The following is a 17982-nucleotide window of genomic DNA, read 5'->3' on the forward strand; positions in this document are numbered from 1 at the left end:
ATTTTAGAATTTTTCTTCATTTTATCTTATTTTTCTTTAAAGGCATTATCCATTATGTGCATCCACTTTTAACATTTTTTAACTGGTTATTTCTGAAATGGATATTTCCTTTATTTCTTATTCTCTTCTGAGCCCCATTACCTTGTTTCTGAGTTTCTGTACTTTCCATTAATTGTTCTTTCATATCTTGTATTATTTTCCCAATTATTTTAGCTCAGTTTGAAATTGCAGTTTATAGTTTTCACCCATAAGCATGTCTTTATGTAATGCTTTTATTTTCTTGATTCTGCTCCTGATTCTATTTTTATCTTAAAATAACTTTATGTGGGTTTGAACCTCAAGTATTTTCTGTTGTTTATTGTATGTATTAGCTCTCCTCAACTTTAAAGAAGATGTATGGTGTTGAATAGCTTTTTTAATTCAATCACTCTGGAACACCTTCTTCTATTATTTTTTTCAAGTAAATGTTCAACATTATGATGGCTTATATTCAGAGAGCTTCTTGCTCCACTGCCTTTCCACACTTTCATGTGAGCTTCTTTTCTATTTTTTTTTTTTATGTCTTATGCCTGGACTGAATTAGACTCTGTTTCCAGTAGTTCTCCCCTGTACTTTGTTCTAGAAGGGAATTTTATCTGGCTAGTTTTGAGAGGCATAAGACCCAGACTGTTCCAGTTCCCGTAGATCTTACTGCAGAATCCTTTGTGTTTACACACCATTGGGGTGTGCAAAAAGGCCTCTTGATTTTAGATGCTAAGCTGTCAAAAATTTGGGGTAAAATTATCTTGGTTATTTTAGGTTCTCATGTCCACCAGACACTCTGTTGTTTCTCTTTGCTTCCTCTTACACAGATGCTGGTACCATATAGATCTTATGGCTCTTGGACTGGGAGGGAACAGAAATGCAGAAAATGCTGGTGGTATGGGGGCACTGTCCAGAAAGTTATTCTCCAAATAGGGGATAATGTAATGAATTGGCAAGGTGAACATGAATTTGGATCTCTTCATTCATTTATTCATCCACTTATCTAATAAATATCAGTAGAACCTGTTAAATTTCAGACACTGCTGAGAAACAGAGGACATATAGATGAATAAAACACAGTTCTTCCCCCGAAGAAACTCACAACCAAGTGGCAAGGATAGACATATCTATAAATAATGACAGCCCTTAAATAAGGGCTGCATCCAAATATATACAAGTTTATGTGTAAGAAAGAAGAGTAGTCTCATTGACCTGAGTTATGGGTGAGGGGTGATAGGTGGGAGGTGGGGGCTGCCAGGCAGACACCAGGGGAAGGCTCACCTGGCAGAGGGGCATGGAGAGAGAGAGAGAGAGAAAGAGAGAGAGAGAGAGAAAAATGAAACACGAACCGGTACCTTGTCTCACCTGGCTGAGGAGTTGGGTTTCCAGGTGAGAGAAAGGTAAGGAGAGAAGAAGTCTGGACTCAGACTCAGAGGACTGTGAATGTCCAGCTATGAGGTTTGTAGGCCCTTGGAGGATGTTGGCAGGAGAGGGCATGATCATCCCAACCTCAAAAAGGAAGCACAGGATGGGGTGGCAGAGGAGGAGGACACAAGGTGTTGAGCCAAGGTGGATGGTGAGGACAAGAGAGACCTGACAGGGGAGGGAGAGCAGTCTCAGAAGGACCTGGGGCTTCTCTCAGTGTTTGAAATGAGGCCAGGTGCTGATGATGTTGTACAAAGCCTGCCCAGGAGACAAGGTTTGGGCCACATCACTGTGGCCCACCAGCAGGTAGTTGGGAGTCAGGTACCCCTTGACCATGGCACACTGGATCAGGTCTTGGGCTGCCTCTAGTGCTGCAGCATTTGGTGGTGTACCTGCAAAACACAGCAGCCCATTGTCCACAGGATTACAGGGCACTCTGCAAGATAGAACATATTCCCAGAACCCACCCTCATCACAAAGCTAATATATTCCACTGTCGGCAGCCTCCCTAGAGACAGGCAAAAAAACAAGGTCAAGATTTCTTAGTGCCAAAGTTTTCCTGAATCAAAAGAGACAGGCCTGGGATAATATATTCTTCTGGGGATATACAAAGCTTTTATCCACTGCAAAAGTTTAGCCTGGTAGTTCTTTATAAGGATGCAATTTAGCCCCCCAGAGGACATTTGGCAATATCATGAGATATTTTTGGTTGTGAAAACTGGGATGCAGGGGAATGCTAGTTGGTAGAAGCCAAGGATATTGCTAAACATCCTAGGACAGGACAGCCCCCTACAACAATGAATTATCTGAGCCAAAATGTCAATTGTACTGAGGTTGAGAAACTTGATTTAATCACACATATGCTGCCTGTACCCTTTCATGTCTAGCTGAATGCTCAGCCCAGTATCAAGTCACAGTCCTGGTTCACCCCATCCCCTGATCCAATGCCCGTTTTAGTATGGGCCATGTCACTGAATCAGCCCCAGTGACATGGCCTCATCTTTTCAGAGGTTCAGTGAAAGATCCTTGAATCTAAACAAACTGATTAAAAGCTTTGAGTTGTTCTCACTTTGGTAGGACATACATTAAAACTGAAATGATATAGAGAAGATTAGTGTGGCCCCTGAGGTACGATGCCATGCAAATTCGTGAAGCATTCCATATTTTTAAGGAGAAATAAAGTGTTTCCTAAACAAGAAAATGCTAAGGGAATTTGTCACCACTAGGCTGATCCTATAAGAAATGCTCAAAGAAGTTCTACGCATGGAAACTAAAGGACAATACACACTATCATAAAAACATTTGAAAGTATAAAACTCACAGGACTTATAAAGCAATTACTCAATCGAGACTGCAAAGCAACTGGATAGCCATTAGCATTATGACAGGAATAAATCCTCACATATCAATATTAACCTTAAACATAAATGAGCTAAATGCTTCACTTAAAAAATATAGGCTGACAGAATGAATAAAAACACAAAATCCAACCATATGCTGCTTACAAGAAACCCCCTAACTGGTAAAGACATTTACAGACTCAAAATCAAGGGTGGAGAAAGATATTCCATTTAAATGGAAACCAAAAAGGAACAGGAGTTGCTACACTATATCAAGTAAAACAGACTTTAAGTCAAAACAGTTAAAAAAAAAAAAAAAAATAAGGAAGTTCATTATGTAATGATTCAAGGGTCAATTCAATAAGAAGATATAACAATCCTAAATACATATGCACCCAACACGAGAGCACCCACATTCATAAAATAATACTGCTAGACCTAAGAAAAGAGATGAATGGCGATATAACAGTAGTGGGGAACTTCAACACCCCCCTGACAGCACTAGACAGATCATCAAGGCAGAAAATCAACAAAGAAACTCTAGACTTAAATTGGACTCTAGGCCAAACAGACCTAGCAGACATTTACAGAACTTTCTAGTCAACAATGGCAGAATATATATTCATCTCTTCTGCACATGGAACATTCTCAAAAACAGACCATATACTAGGCCACAAAGCAAGCCTCAATAAATTTTTTAAAAATTAAAATCATATCAAGTATCTTGTTGGACTACAGTGGAAGAAAACTAGAAATCAATACCAATTAACTCTCAAAACTATACAAATACATGGAAATTAAACAACCTGCTTCTGAATGGTCATTGGGTAAATGATAAAATTAAGGCCAAAGTTAAAGATTTTTTGAAAGGAATGAAAATAGAGACACAACATACCAAAACCTCTGGGATACAAAAAAAAACAGTGATAAGATGGAATGTTATAGCATCAAATGCCTCTGTCAGAAAGATAGAAAAGTCTCAAATTAACAACCTAATGTCACATCCCAAAAAAACTGGAAAAGCAAGAACAAACAAAACCCAAAACTAGCAAAACAAATAACAAAAAACAGCAGAACTAAATAGTATTGAGACCAAAAAAGCAATAGAAAGGATCAATGAAACAAAAAGTTGGTTATTTGAAAAGATAAACAGAACTCACAGACCACTAGCTAGATTAACCAAGAAACAAAGAGATAAGATTAGAATATCCACAATCAGAAATGATAAAGGTCACATTACAGTTGATATCACAGAAATAGCAAAAGATTGTCAGAGATTACTATGAGCATCTCCATGCACACAAACTAAAAAACCTAGAGGAAATGGATAAATTCCTAGAAGCATACAACATCCTAAGACTGAACCAGGAAGAAATAAATAATTCAATTAAATCAGTAATTTAAAAAAGAATCTCTCAACAACAAAAAGCCCAGGACCAGATGGATTCACAGCCGAATTCTACCAGATGTAAAAGGAAGAATACCAACCCTACAAAAACTGTTCCCAAAAATTGAAGAGGAGGGAATCCTCCCCAACTCATCTACAAAGCCCCTCTGATACCAGCGCCAGGTAAGGACACAATAACAACCAAAACTGCAGGCCAATATCCCTGATGGATATCGATGCAAAAGTTCACAACAAAAAACTAGCAAACTAAATCCAACAACACATCAAAAAGTTAATTCCCACAATCAAGTGGGCTTTATTCCTGGGAAGCAGAGATGGTTCAACATATGCAAATAAAGAAATGTGATTCACCACATAAGCAGAATTAAAACAAAAATATATAATAGTTTTGATGCAGAAAAAGCATTCAATTAAATCCAACATTACTTCATGATAAAAACTCTCAACAAACTAGACATCAAAAGAACATACCTCAGAATAATAAATCTATATATGATAAAATCACAATCAACATCATACTGAATGGCAAAAAGTTAAAAACATTCCCCCTAAGAACTGGAAAAAGACAAGGACGCCCGCTTTCACCACTCCTATTCAACATAGTATTGAATAAAACAATCACGCAAGAGAGAGAAATAAAAGGCACCCAAATTGGAAAAAAGGAAGTCAAAACATCTCAGTTCACTGATGATATAATCTTACACCTACAATACCCTCAAGGCTCCTCCAAAAGATTCCTATATTTAATAAATGATTTCAGTAGTTTCAAGATACAAAATCAATGTACAAAAATCAGTAGCATTTCTATACACCAATAACAATCAAGCTAAGAACTAAATCAAGAACTCAATTCCATATACAATAGCTACATATAGATAGATATAGATAGATAGATAGATACACCTATAGAGATACACACCTATATGTGCTATATATAGGTGTGTATATATTTGTATATATGTATATGTTTGTATGTATATATATGTATTCCTAGTATATATATGTATTCTTAGTGTGTGTATATATGTATATACATACACACAGTAGGAATACATATATGTGTGTGTGTGTGTGTGTCACATTTAACCAAGGAGGTGGAAGAGCTCTACAAGAAGGAATACATTTAACCAAGGAGGTGGAAGAGCTCTACAAGAAGAATTACAAAACACTGATGAAAAAAATTGTATGCTGGGTGCGGTGGCTCACGCCTGTAATCTCAGCACTTTGGGAGGCCAAGAAGGGTGGATCATGAGGTCAGGAGATTGAGACCATCCTGGCTAACACGGTGAAACCCCGTCTCCACTAAAAAATACAAAAAAATTATCTGGGCGTGGTGGCAGGTGCCTGCAGTCCCAGCTACTCAGGAGGCTGAGGCAGGAAAATGGCGTAAACCTTGGAGACGGAGCTTGCAGTGAGCTGAGATTGTGCCACTGCACTCCAGCCTGGGCAACAGAGTAAGAGTCTGTCTCAAAAAAAAAAATTGTAAATGGCACAAACAAATGAAAAGACATCCCATGCTTATGGATTTGAAGGATCAATGTCATTAAAATGACCATACTGCCCAAAGTAATCTACAGATTCAGCACAGTTCCTATCAAATTACAAACATCATTTTTCACAGAATTTGGAAAAACTATTCTATAATTCATATGAAACTAAGAAAGAACCCAAATAGCCAAAACAATTCTAAGTAAAAAGAATAAAGTTGGAGGTATCATATTACCTGACTTCAAATTATACTACAAGACTATAGTAACCAACTAGCATGGTACTGGTATAAAAACAGATACATAGATCAATGGAACAGAATAGAGAACCCAGAAATAAAGCCAAATAGCTACTCAACTGATCTTTGACAAAGTTGACAAAAATATACACCAGGGAAAGGACACCCTATTGAATAAATGGTGCTGAGAAAATTGGATAGTCACATGCAGAAGAATGAAACTAGACTCACATATCTCACTGTATACAAACATTAACTCAAGAAGGATTAAGGACTTAAATGTAAGATCTCAAACTATAAAAATCTTAGAAGAAAACCTAGGAAAAAACTCTTCTGGAAATTGGCCTAGGCAACACATTTATGACTAAGTCCTCAAAAGCAAATGCAACAAAAATTTTAAAAAGACAAACGGGACTTAATTAAACTGAAACGTTTCTTCACAGCAAAAGAAATAATCAACAGAGTAAACAGACAACCTACAGAATGGAAGAAAATGTTGGCAATCTATGCATCTGACAAAGAGCTGATATCCGGAATCTACAAGGAACTCAAACAACTTAGGGGAAAAAAATCAGCTCATTAAAAAGTGAGGAAAGGACATGGACAGATATTTTTCAAAAGAAGACATGCTAGCAGCCAAAAACCATGGAAAAATACTCAACATTACTAATCATCAGAGAAATGCAAATTAAAATCACAATGAGAAACCATCTTACACCAGTCCAATTGACAGAGATTGAGGCCATCCTGGCCAACACGGTGAAACCCCATCTCCACTAAAAAATACAAAAAAATTAGCTGGGCATGGTGGCGTGCACCTGTAGTCCTAGCTACTCAGGAGGCTGAGGCAGGAGAATTGCTTGAACCCAGGAGGTGGAGGTTGCAGTGAGCCGCCGAAATCACGCCACTGCACTCCAGCCTGGCAACAGAGCAAGATTCTGTCTCTATAAATAAATAAATAAATCAGTCAAAAAATAACAGATGTTGCTGAGGATGCAGAGAAAAGGGAATGCTTACACACTATTGATGAGAATGTAGATTAGTACAACCTCTATGGAGATTTATCAATGAGCTAAAAATAAAATAGCCATTTGATTCAGCAATCCAAAGAGTTAGTATCACCCCAAAGAAAAAGAAATTATTATATCAAAAAGACATTTGCACTCATATGTTTATCTCAACACTATTCATAATAGCAAAGGCATTGAATCAACTTCAATGTCCATCAATGGACGAATGAATAAAGAAAATGTGGGGTGTGTTTGTGTGTGTGTACACCGTGGAATACTATTCAGCCACTAAAAAATGAAATCATGGTGCAATGGCTCACTTTGAGAAGCCGAGATGGATGGATCACGAGGTCAGGAGTTCAAGACCAATCCGGCCAACATGATGAAAGCCTGTCTCTACTAAAAATACAAAAATTAGCCAGATGTGGTGGCATACGCCTGTAGTCCTAGCTACTTGGGAGGCTGAGGCTGAAGAATCACTTGAACCCAAGAGGCAGAGGTTGCATTGAGCCAAAACTGCACATTGCATTCCAGCCTGGGCAACAGAGCAAGACTCCATCTCAAAAAAAAAGAAAAATGAAATCATGAGTTTTATAGCAACATAAGCGGAAATAGAGGCCATATTCCTAAGTGAAATGACTCAAAAACAGAAAATGAAAAACTACATATTCTCACTTATAAGTGAAAGCTAAACAATGGGTACACATTGGCACACAGAGTACAATAATAGACATCAGAGACTTCAAAAGGTGGGAAGGTGAGAGCAGGATTAGGGACAAGATGTTATTTAATGGGTACCACGTACACTACTCAGGTGATGGGTACACTGAAAGCCCAGACTTCACCACTGTGTAATAGATCCATGTAGCACAATATATCCATGGAGCCCCTAAATCTATAAAAATGAAAAAAAAAAAGTGAAATAGAGCTCTGAGCCATGACAATTCTCAATGTGAACTCTCATTGCAAAGACTGGGGCTCACTGTGGCTTTGGCATATAAGGCAAAGTGTCTCTACATTGTTGTCATGGTAACCAAGAGAGGATGCATCTGCTGACCAAGATGAGCTAAAAATAAGCACAAAGATCTTTTCCCCTTGCTTTGCATGTTCCTTACATACTGGAAGAAAGAGACATTTCGCTGGGTGCAAAGGAGGGTAGATGTAGGGTAAGCATTATGTCTGGGGATCACCTCTGGTCACACTCAGCTGAGTCAAATGTTGGATTGGAAGCTGGGTCAATCAAGCATATGTAGGCACTAAAATGACACTTGAGACTGAGACTTTGTCTTCCATGTCAGATGCTCTCTTTCAAATACCATGCAATGACCCTACTGCCCAAAGCATCCACTTACCTGTGAAGGTGCCCATGAAGGTAATGCCCAGGGCAATGTCTTCGTAGCCAGGGGTGGAGGAGCCTTGGACATTCCAGCCCACCCCTTCATAAATGGCGCCATCCTGGCCCACCAGGAAGCTAGAGGACCACAAGGGGAGATGGAGACCAGCATGAAACTCTGGAATTGTTTCTCTCTTTCATGTATTAATTTATTCATGTCTTTACTGCTTCAGAATTTGATTATCTATTGGATTCTAAGCACTGGGTTACAGAAACAAGACAGAGTCCTTGCCAGTGGAGTGCTGGTAAAGTAGCCCAGGGGGAATGAGGAAGGCAGAGTAAGGAGAGGGAATCCCAGTTTACAGCATATACTGATTTCTGTGGTGTAAACTTCTCACTATAGCAGATTTCAGGTGACCAACAATTTAACAACAACCAGCTCCCAAAATTCCAGAATCTCTAACAATCAGCTCTCATGAGCTGGCACAAGTCCACTCAACTCCAGCACACCACTGCAGCCCCCAGGTAGCTCACAGTCAATAAAGAAAAAAGAGAATGACAGCTTTCAATCCCTACGCCTTTTCTCCTTCTCACCAAGAAAGTAGTTTCCCCCAAGGTGACCCAGGATCTCCTTACCATTAAGTACAACGTAAACTTCCCCAATCTTTCCTGACTTGATCTCTCTGTAAGTTTGACTCTGCCACCCCTCTTGACTTCTCCAAACATTCTCTTCCCTTAGCTTCCATCATACCACATTCTCTTGCTTTCTTCTCCAGCTGCTCTCCCTCCACAGCTCATCTTCCTGCACCCTTTCCTTAAATGTGGGGTTCCTCAGGATGCTATCCTAAGCCCTCTTCTCCCCTTACTCGACACAGGACTAACCCATCCACTTCCTTGGCTTCAGTTGCCATCCATGAAAGTCCACATGGTCACAACTGGACCCATCTTCTTCCTCACCTGTTCCCCTTTCTGGGATCCCCATCTTGATGAAAGGCATGGTCACACACCCACTTGCCCCAGCCAGGAATACAGGCATCAGCCCACCCACTTCATCCACTCATTAACCCAGGCTTGTCAATGATGTCTCCCAACTACACTCCCTGATCTGCCCTGAGCCCTGGTCACTAACCATTAACCTCCGCTGACCTCTGAAATTCCTCCTCTTCTCTCTGTGACCTCTGCTACCATCACAGGGATGTCACCACTTAATCCTGCCTGGATTGCTGCACAGTCCTCAGATCTCACTGCCTCCAATTCCACCCTTTCCCATCCAATCTATTCCTAAAGGGTAGCCAGACTAGTCTTTCTAAAATACAAATCTTACTGTGTCAAAACCCTGTTTTCAGTCCCTCAGCACTGAAAGCACACACCCTAGCTTAAGTTACAAGATCCTTCTGACATGGGCCCTGTCTGCCTCCCCAGCATCAGCTCTCCCACACCCCTCTTTGACATCTATATTTATCCCGATGAACTTCTCTCAGCTGCCTAAAGGCACCTTTCTCAGGCTGGAATTCAGTCCTTTCCACGGAGCCCTTTCCCTCTTCCTGAATCACTCTTCCTGCTTCCTCCTCCCACTCACCTGTGAGGCCCCAGCTAATCTGATGCTCCCACAGAGATTGCTTCCTTCACTCCCATTTTCCTGGCATCCTAAGCCTCCCGTCTACCCTTCACGTGTCCCCTATCATAATGTTTAACCTACCCTACTAGAACTTATTTGTTTGAATTATTTTTCTTCCTCACTAAAGCATTGGCTCCATTCAGGCAAGAACCATATCTATGAGGCACATCCAATGGCACCCCCAGATGATAGCCTTGTGCCACGCAGAGTACACATTCAGTTACATGTTCTGTGAATTGTAATCTATGAGGCAGGGAGTGTGTCATCCCAACCACAGAGCACCTCAAGGAAAGAAAATGACACTGTCATAATGCTATAATAGAAGAGGATACAATACAAGGTCCGAGTCAAGGGACAGGCAACTACCCTCTGAGACCTGAATGGAAAAAGGGAAAGGATCTCCCCTCAGCCTCCACCACTTTCCAATTTAGGCTTTCCAAATTTACAGTCAATTTTCAACTATCCACTCTCATTAAAGACAGCTACGCTGCAAGTAATCCTGTACGGTGGGACCTAGCAAAGCACTTGATAGGTTCTGATACGTCATAGATGTTGAAGGGAAAGTTTTCTCCTATCTTGAAAATATACTAAAATGGAGACAGAGAACAGGGAGACCAAAGAGGGGAAAGAGAGTCAGCTCAGAATCATGTATCAAGCGATGGTAAATTCATCGCTAAGCCATAAATGGCCCTAGAGTTAAGGGCTCCTTCTATGAATGTGCATGAATATGCCAAATGGGCGAGCAGTAGCCTTTCCTGAGATTTAAAATTTAGTGTGATTTTTCCTGGTGGGACATTACATGGGGTCTAACCCCGGATGTCTTATCTGCAAGCTCTGAAAGCATCCTTCAAGAAATTTCTACTTGTTTTGTGGATTATTTGTTTTGTGGACTATTTGTTTTTTGTGTTTGTGCGGCAGTTTTTAAAATCAGTACTTTTTAATGGAAACATCTTGATCAGAAATGTATCACAGGATTTTGAGACCCTTTAAGATAATGTTTAATGGGGAAAAAAAAGAAATGTTTACTCTTGCACTTAGGTCGGTGTGTTCCTTATTAAAGAATCACAGACCTTAGCATTACAGAAATCAGAAGATAGTGTCTGGTCTCTCCCCCGCCTTCAGACAGGAAGGATATTCTTCCCAAGGAGGTTGGTGGTTTCTAGAAGCAGAGAAGCAGCACGAGTCTACCCTGAGGGGGAACCGCTTCAGGTTGTGGCAAAGTGAGCAGCAGAGCCCCAGCCTCTGAGTAGCAGGCGGTGGTTACACAAACAAAGCACAATCTTTCAATTATCTTTTCCACAGGTACCACAGTCTTGCATGCGCACTGCTTCCTCCGGTGACTTTTTGGCAGAGTTTTAGCATCTATCATGCCAGTTTACTACCTTTAGTAGGTACACGTCTTGAGAACATGTTTGGGCAAATGACTACCCCCTTGGCTATCTCCTAAGTGAGACCCATGCAGGGTCGTGTGATGAATCCATTTGGTTATCCATACAGTGCCTCTCCTATGGTGACTACCCAGTAAATTTTAGTTCCCTTTCCTCTTCCTTTCAAAGGTTCAGTTTCTGCCCCCAAGGGAAGAGAAGCCCACAGTACCCAGATCCACTTACTTATACCCAATGTCGCATGACTTGAGCCTGTCTATGTAGAAAGACTGGATGTCCCGGACCAGCAAGCGGCACTCATCGGAAATGTTGCAGGTCCTCCCGGCAGTGTGGATAATGATGCCATACTTCGCTGGGAGGGTCATCCTGGGACAGTGGGTCTCCCTGGCCCCCCACGCAGACCGTGGGACAATGCTGGGGCAAGCTGAGGTGGGGCGAGAAACCACAGAGGGTTCATCTTCCCCATCCATGCCAGCCGCTTCTCCACTGTAGGCTGACATAATGCTCAGGACCCTCAACTTCCCAAACCCTTCTGGGTCTCCCACCCTGACCCAAACAGTGGGACTTGAGAGCAGACAGTGTCCCACAGTGGGACATGGACATTTTATTCTAAGAATATGTCTTTGAGTCGTTTGTAATCCATGAAACTCTCTGTCAGTGTAAGTGATCATTTATATTGACAGATGGCACCAGAGATCAAATTTACTAAGGCTTTAACATAATAGAGATGAATCTTCTTTCAATCTTGATTAAGCTCAAGAAAAGGCTGAAAGTGCTTATTAAATTTACTGTTTTTGATGTTGCTGCTTGTCAAACCCAAAATAGTATCCACCTTTTATTATCTGAATTATGTTGAGTTCTTTCTTTAAAGTCTGTATAAGCGGTGGTCTAAGTTTTCTGCAGCACTTCAGTCTATTAGTGTTGTTTTGGTTTTTGTATTCAGAAATATGTGTCAGTGTGTGTGTGTTCATGTGTAAACACATCAATGTATAAATATGTGTATAAATACATCCAGTCCCTTTCCATTGTTTCCTCCCTTGCACTTTTCTCCGTGTAACGTACCAAATATGTCACTTATTTATTTGCTTATTGTCTGTCTCTGCCCTCTAGACTGAAACTTCATGAGGCCAGGGACTTTTGCTTTTCATTCCTTCGTATATTTTCAGAGTCTAGAAGGTGTTCAATAAATGCTTGTTGAGTGACGGAAGAAAGGAGTGTGCATATATGACACCAGAGATAATGCTATGGCTCTTTCATATGAGGAATCTGGGGGATAAAGAGGTGGCCTGCAGGTTTCCTCTCAAGATTTGCCAACCCCAAGAGTTCAGAGAGTTGGGTGGCCGGTTGCCTACCAGAAGGAATCTCATGAGCCCTACTGAAAAGGTCACTCCCAATGGTGTTTTCAAGTTAGTTGGGGTGAACCCAGCGGCAGGCCCAGTAGGGTTGAAGGTCTTACCTTTCTTCAGGCTCGCCTTCTGTCGAGGGGCCAGGCAGTTCTCACCTTTCACAAGAAGCGGCTGAACATAGCTGGATGACAGGTGGCCCTTCTGGACAGCATAGGAGATTAGGTTTTCCATGGCTGACAGGGCAGCAGGGCTGGGACTGTGGCCTGGAAGAGAGAAATCTGTGGGAAACCTCCACCCCGCCTGAGTTTCAGGGGATCTCTTGGGGGAGGAGAAGATGTTCTGCCAGCCCCTGCACAGCTGATGGAGAGGAAGAAAAGGGAACAGGTTATGACCCCAGTTGGAGAGGCTGAGAAGTAAGGATCTGCCTGGAAAGATCTCTCAGTGACTCAAAATGAAGTCCTTTTCCGTCCCAAATACCTGCCAAACTTCACCCCCTCTCTCCATGAAAGAGCTCAGAAGCAGCACCAAGCTCAGCAGCACCCGCCAGGCCAGGCCAGGGTTTCTCATCAGAAGAGGACCCCTCCTGGTATGTGCCAGACTCTGCCTACAATAACTCATTTAATCCTCAGCACAAACCTCTGAGAGATGCTATTATTAACTGCATTATTTGTGAAGAGGAACTTGAGGCTCCAAGAAGTAACATGCTCAAGATCCCAAGTTAACAACAAATAGAAATGAGTAGTCATGAAAACAAAAGCAAAAACAAGATAAACACGGAGTCGTCTGGAACGCTGGGGAAACCACCCAGGAGCTGGAGATAAAAGATACGGACCATGTTCTGATTCCTCTCCTTCTAGCTGTGCCACTTGGAGTCATCGACCTCTCTGAATCCCAGGCTGCACCTCTGCACAACAGGGGTTATTAAATCTACCTGGACTATCTCAAAGGGTACTGGGAGAGGAAAATGAGAAACTAGGTATGCAGAGACCTCTGTTAACAGGAAAGGGTGCACAAATTCAAAGGAATGGTCCTGGAGTACGTATGTTAGGATGCATGTGGCAAGGGGCCTTGGAGCAATAGCCCAGAAAGAAGTGAAAGAGAGTCAGAGATTAGGGGACTCAGAGTTGTTGTTGTTTTTTTTTTTTCAGAAATACATAGAAAATCTAGTAGTAAGAGATGAAAGGAAGAGGTGCCTGGCAGGAACTTGGAAAGCATGGCCCACAGTCACAGAATGGTCAGAGCTCAAGAGGATGTGATAGTCATTGACGTAGAGGAGAGAACTGAAGCCCAGATAAGCTTGCAGAGAGACGACTGGTTAGCCATCGAGATGGCTAGAGGAAGAGAAGCCTGTTTACAGGGGTTGAGAAAGACACCAGGCTAGTAGGAAGAGACCCTTCACAACATCATTTCCTGGAAATCGAGGAAGAAGAGAATTCCAAGAGAGAGTGGGTCTTCAGAGAAGTGTGAGAAGGATAAGAAGATAGCAGAGTAGCAGACAACTACTTCCCATGAAGTGGCTCCTGAGACAAAGGATTAGAGAATTCTTTGGAGAAGGTCAGCTGTGATAACTGTTACCTTTCTTAGTGCCGAAGAAGGCAAAGCCCAGGGAGATGTTGTTGTAGCCTTGGGTGTGCACTCCTTGGACGTTCCAGCCAACACCTTCATACACCCTGCCATCATCCCCAACCAGGAAGCTATGGAGCAAGATAATACTGGTTTCATGGACATTCCTCAGAGGGGAAACCACTTACCCAGTCTCAAAATGGAGAAGGGCTGAAGCCATGTTCACTAAAAGGAATTTGCACGAACTCTTCCCAGACGCTGGAAAGAACAAGTCATTTATACTAGTCCTTAGAATTCAGAAGGAACCACTCTCACACTCCCTACCTCCTTCCCTTTTCAGAGGCTGCAGTTTTACCATAAATCATTCTACATGCTCAGGAGAAGAGGTCCTAGAGGTTCCACCGTAACTAACACTGACCTGACCACACAATGGAAGGGTCTTCTGTCTTCCACACTTCTTTAAACATGGCTCTCCTACCTCCTCCAAAGTGTGTGCTGTCTGTGTGATCCATGCAGAGCTGTTCATTCGATTTCTCCCCGTCAAGTAACTGTCCTACATAGACTTACCAAGAAGTAGCTCCTGAGACAAGGACGAGGATGCAGGCACTTTATTTGCAAAGGGACCTGACAGAGCAGGAGCACCATCATCTCGGACAAACACCACCACTTTAAGTTCCAGCTCCCTTTCTAGCCTCATGTATTTCAAGGAAATCACTTGTCTTCTAACAACAAGCAGCCAGAAAGAGCAGACAGTAAAACACAGATAAGACAGCTCAGGCACAGAGGGAGGGGGGGAAAGTCTCTTGGGTAACTGCCAAACTTCACCCCCATACAACTGGCCCCAGTAAAACAGTGGGCCTTAATGAGCACGTTCCTTTCCCTGCAGGTGCACTAAGATATGGAAGCTAAAAGCAGACTGGGGGGTGGTGGGAGTATGCCTGCAGCTGAAGAAGGATGTATGGGAACAGACACACAACTCTCCCTCCCAGATAAGCACAACAAAGACACAGAAGCAGTCCAAGCCTCTAATAAACTCTCCCACCCTGAATCCTTAAAAACTCTTAGTCAGTAAGAGAGTGGACTCTGACCTAACTTGGCCAGAAGCCTCTCTCAGTTTTGTTTTCTCTGAAATAAACCTGCCCTCGACTGTCAAGCCACCTTTCATGTTTTTTTCCTCTGTCTTCAATTCTTGAAGGATCCCAGAAGCCAGGGTGAGGAGAGTGAGACAGAAGGAAGAAAGCCAGCAAAGTGTGTGAAATTGGGCTGACTCACAGGAGCCACCCACAGCTCCACCCCACCCTTTGGCCTTCCCAGGAGCTGTGTACATGCGCTTTAGAACTGCCTCTCAGAATGGCTAGGGTTGAGGAAGCTACACACCAATCACCGTCCCCCACGAAGGTATTTACTCCCTTTTGTCATCAGGGGCTGGGGGAAGGTCTGAAGCAGGAAAGCAGAGAGATGTGTTGGACACTTGAGGCAGGAAGCCATCACCACACTCAGGAACTGTCCACAGCTAGTCAAAGTCAGAGGTGAGCCAGAAGCATGTGGTATGGACACCAGTAGGAACTACTAGAGAGATCATTACAGCAACTGATGGACAGTTGCCTCACTGAGACCGGAGCCTATGCGTGTGGTGTGGAGGAACACACCAGGGATGAAGAGAGCCAGTTTAGGCTCCATGAGTCCACAGATGTGTGACCTCAAATTAATCAGCCTCCCTCCCTTGGGCCCCTCTCCCAGGGCAAAGAGATGGTGACACCTGCCTACCAGTCGGGGGAGCTAAAGCCCTCATGTATGTAATCTGTGGTGTGCTGTGTAAGCCAGGGTTGGGGGAGGGTAGAGAATATAGTTATTACTTAACCTTCCTTGCTTCCTTCTGGGAGCACTCAGAGACAGGTACCTCACAGAAAAATCCAAAGGATTGGGAGTTTCATGAGGGTTTTAAATATTTTATTCTTTATAAAACATATAGGACCACAACCCAGAAAATGAGGAAAAGGGATGAGAAAGGACAGGAGAAGCATCCCAGGGAAGCAACACTGACCATTTGCCTTAGGACCCAGATCCAGCCTCTTACTTGTAGGCCACGTCACACCCGCTGTTGTTGTGGATATGATGGGCCTGCAGTTCCCGCAGTCTCTGGCTGCAGACTCTCTGGTCGTGACACTCCAGTCCAGGGACATGGTGTATAACAAGGACATTCACTGGCGTGGTCAGCTGAATACTGCAGCCAACAGCTTCTGCCCCCCATGCCTTGCGAGAGACCGGGGTGGAGACATCTGTGGGGAGGCCTTGGGGACGTCACTCAGCGCACCTGCACCATCACTACCACATTAGCAGGCCAAGCTAAACATGCAGGCATGGGCTGTGTCGGCCTCATGGTAGTGGAAGAGCTTGAGAAGGAAGCCTTCAACAGGCAGGTACACCTGCCCTGCTTACCTCTGCAACCCCACCTCTCCAACACTCACCCCCAACACAGACTCTGCACCTGGCCAGGGAGCCTAATGCTTTGTTTCCCCATCCCCGAATGTCCCCTACTCAGCTCCTGCCCTGCTGTGTTCCAGGCCCTGCACTTCAGGAAGCATCACCTGCTTATCCCTGGGGAAAGCCCTGAACAGCCTGGCTTGGTGTCACCTCAGCATTCAGTATGTGCTCTCTGATCATTTCCACTGTGGCTGTGAGTGTTCCCTGATGGGACTGCATCTTCTGCCTCCAGCAGGGACTGTGTTGTCCCCTCAGTCTGAGGACTCCCTGAGGGCAAGGTTTGGGTCTCCCTCCACAGGGGCTCCCTGTCTGAAGAGACTGTTTCCCCCCTTCCTGGTTTTCTAGCCCTCCAGCACCAGCCTTCCATTCCAAGGACCTAGGGCAATTAATGCAGGTGGTTTACTGGTACTGCTCTCTGCACCTCAACCCCATTTGCCCCCTCCCAGTCGCATGTGGCTCTGCAGACCTCAGAAACACTTCCAATCACATGAAAAACCCCAGCTGGTCCCCAAACCCCCTTACTATCCAGATCCAGTTTACCTTTTTCAGTGAGCTGGGGGATGTTCTCAAATGGATTCTGAAGCCCCTCTGATACCTGTTTAGCTTGTGTTTTGTTCCAGGAGGAATCACCTGCAAAGGAATATCCCATTTTACATCAGAGAGCACCAATACCAGCCATCGTGGTGGGACCAGCTCTGAACAGAAACAGCCATCCCCTCTGCACTGCCCCTCTGCCTCCTCAAATCCCAGAGCCCCCTCTAAGAAATCCCTCTGGGCTGACCAGAGGGCCACCTCTAATAGCAGCAAGTGGCAATAGCTTCTTCTCACGCCAACTCTGGGCAATCCCCTGGGATAGGCAGGGAGTTGGAAATGTTATCTTTTTCTCATGAGCTGTGTCTACACACACGATTGGCAAAAAAAAAAAAAAAAAAAAATGTGGAAATATATTCAGACACTTCAAAACCACAAAGTCCTCTCCTGTGTGCGTTGTTTTACCGAAGTAATGGGGAAGCGTGTGTGGAGAACGGGTTAGAATTACCTGCATGGCTCAGACCAGTTTCCCCAGGATTGATTTTAGGGACATGTGCTATGCCCATTCTCCTGTCTGAAGGCCCATGGGAGATGGGCAGGGTGTGTTGATTGAGACCCTTACCCGCAAGGAGCTTTCTCTTATTGACAAGCACAAACCCAAGCCATAGGCTGAACTCTGATTAACATCATAATAATACAAATGCAATCCTTGCTCCTGTTTATCTGCTTTTACTGCCCACGTATTGCTATATCTTCAGGTGCATTATCTCATTTAATCCTCACAGTGAG

General features: G+C 43.3%; 1 protein-coding gene, 1 long non-coding RNA gene and 1 other non-coding gene across 6 annotated transcripts in view; 2 read left to right on the forward strand and 1 right to left on the reverse strand.

Annotated features, from left to right (window-relative positions):
• Positions 1-988: 988 nt before the first annotated feature.
• The window catches only part of PGLYRP4 (peptidoglycan recognition protein 4), a 99116-nt gene continuing 82122 nt past the window's right edge, over positions 989-17982 (reverse strand). For 2 of the 4 annotated variants that reach the window (XM_033197051.1, XM_033197050.1), the window contains exons 3-9: positions 17203-17292; positions 16256-16469; positions 14191-14309; positions 12726-12878; positions 11495-11693; positions 8286-8404; positions 989-1841 (exon numbers count right to left, since the gene is read on the reverse strand). In XM_033197051.1, the coding sequence (XP_033052942.1) occupies positions 1663-1841; positions 8286-8404; positions 11495-11693; positions 12726-12878; positions 14191-14309; positions 16256-16469; positions 17203-17292 (1073 nt within the window). In that variant the 3' untranslated portion in view covers positions 989-1662. The remainder of the gene's footprint in view (positions 1842-8285; positions 8405-11494; positions 11694-12725; positions 12879-14190; positions 14310-16255; positions 16470-17202; positions 17293-17982) is intronic. The other 2 variants (XM_033197052.1, XM_033197053.1) reach the window with 2 other exon arrangements.
• LOC117076976 lies at positions 2511-2617 on the forward strand. Its single transcript, XR_004434583.1, has one exon. It is a non-coding gene; the product is annotated as a U6 spliceosomal RNA (small nuclear RNA).
• On the forward strand, positions 15390-17597 carry LOC117075052. The gene is made up of 3 exons (XR_004433823.1): positions 15390-15576; positions 16721-16855; positions 17283-17597. It is a non-coding gene; the product is annotated as an uncharacterized LOC117075052 (long non-coding RNA).

The sequence above is a fragment of the Trachypithecus francoisi genome, unplaced genomic scaffold, assembly GCF_009764315.1.
Source record: "Trachypithecus francoisi isolate TF-2019V2 unplaced genomic scaffold, Tfra_2.0 Lachesis_group5, whole genome shotgun sequence".
NCBI classification, from domain to species: domain Eukaryota; kingdom Metazoa; phylum Chordata; class Mammalia; order Primates; family Cercopithecidae; genus Trachypithecus; species Trachypithecus francoisi.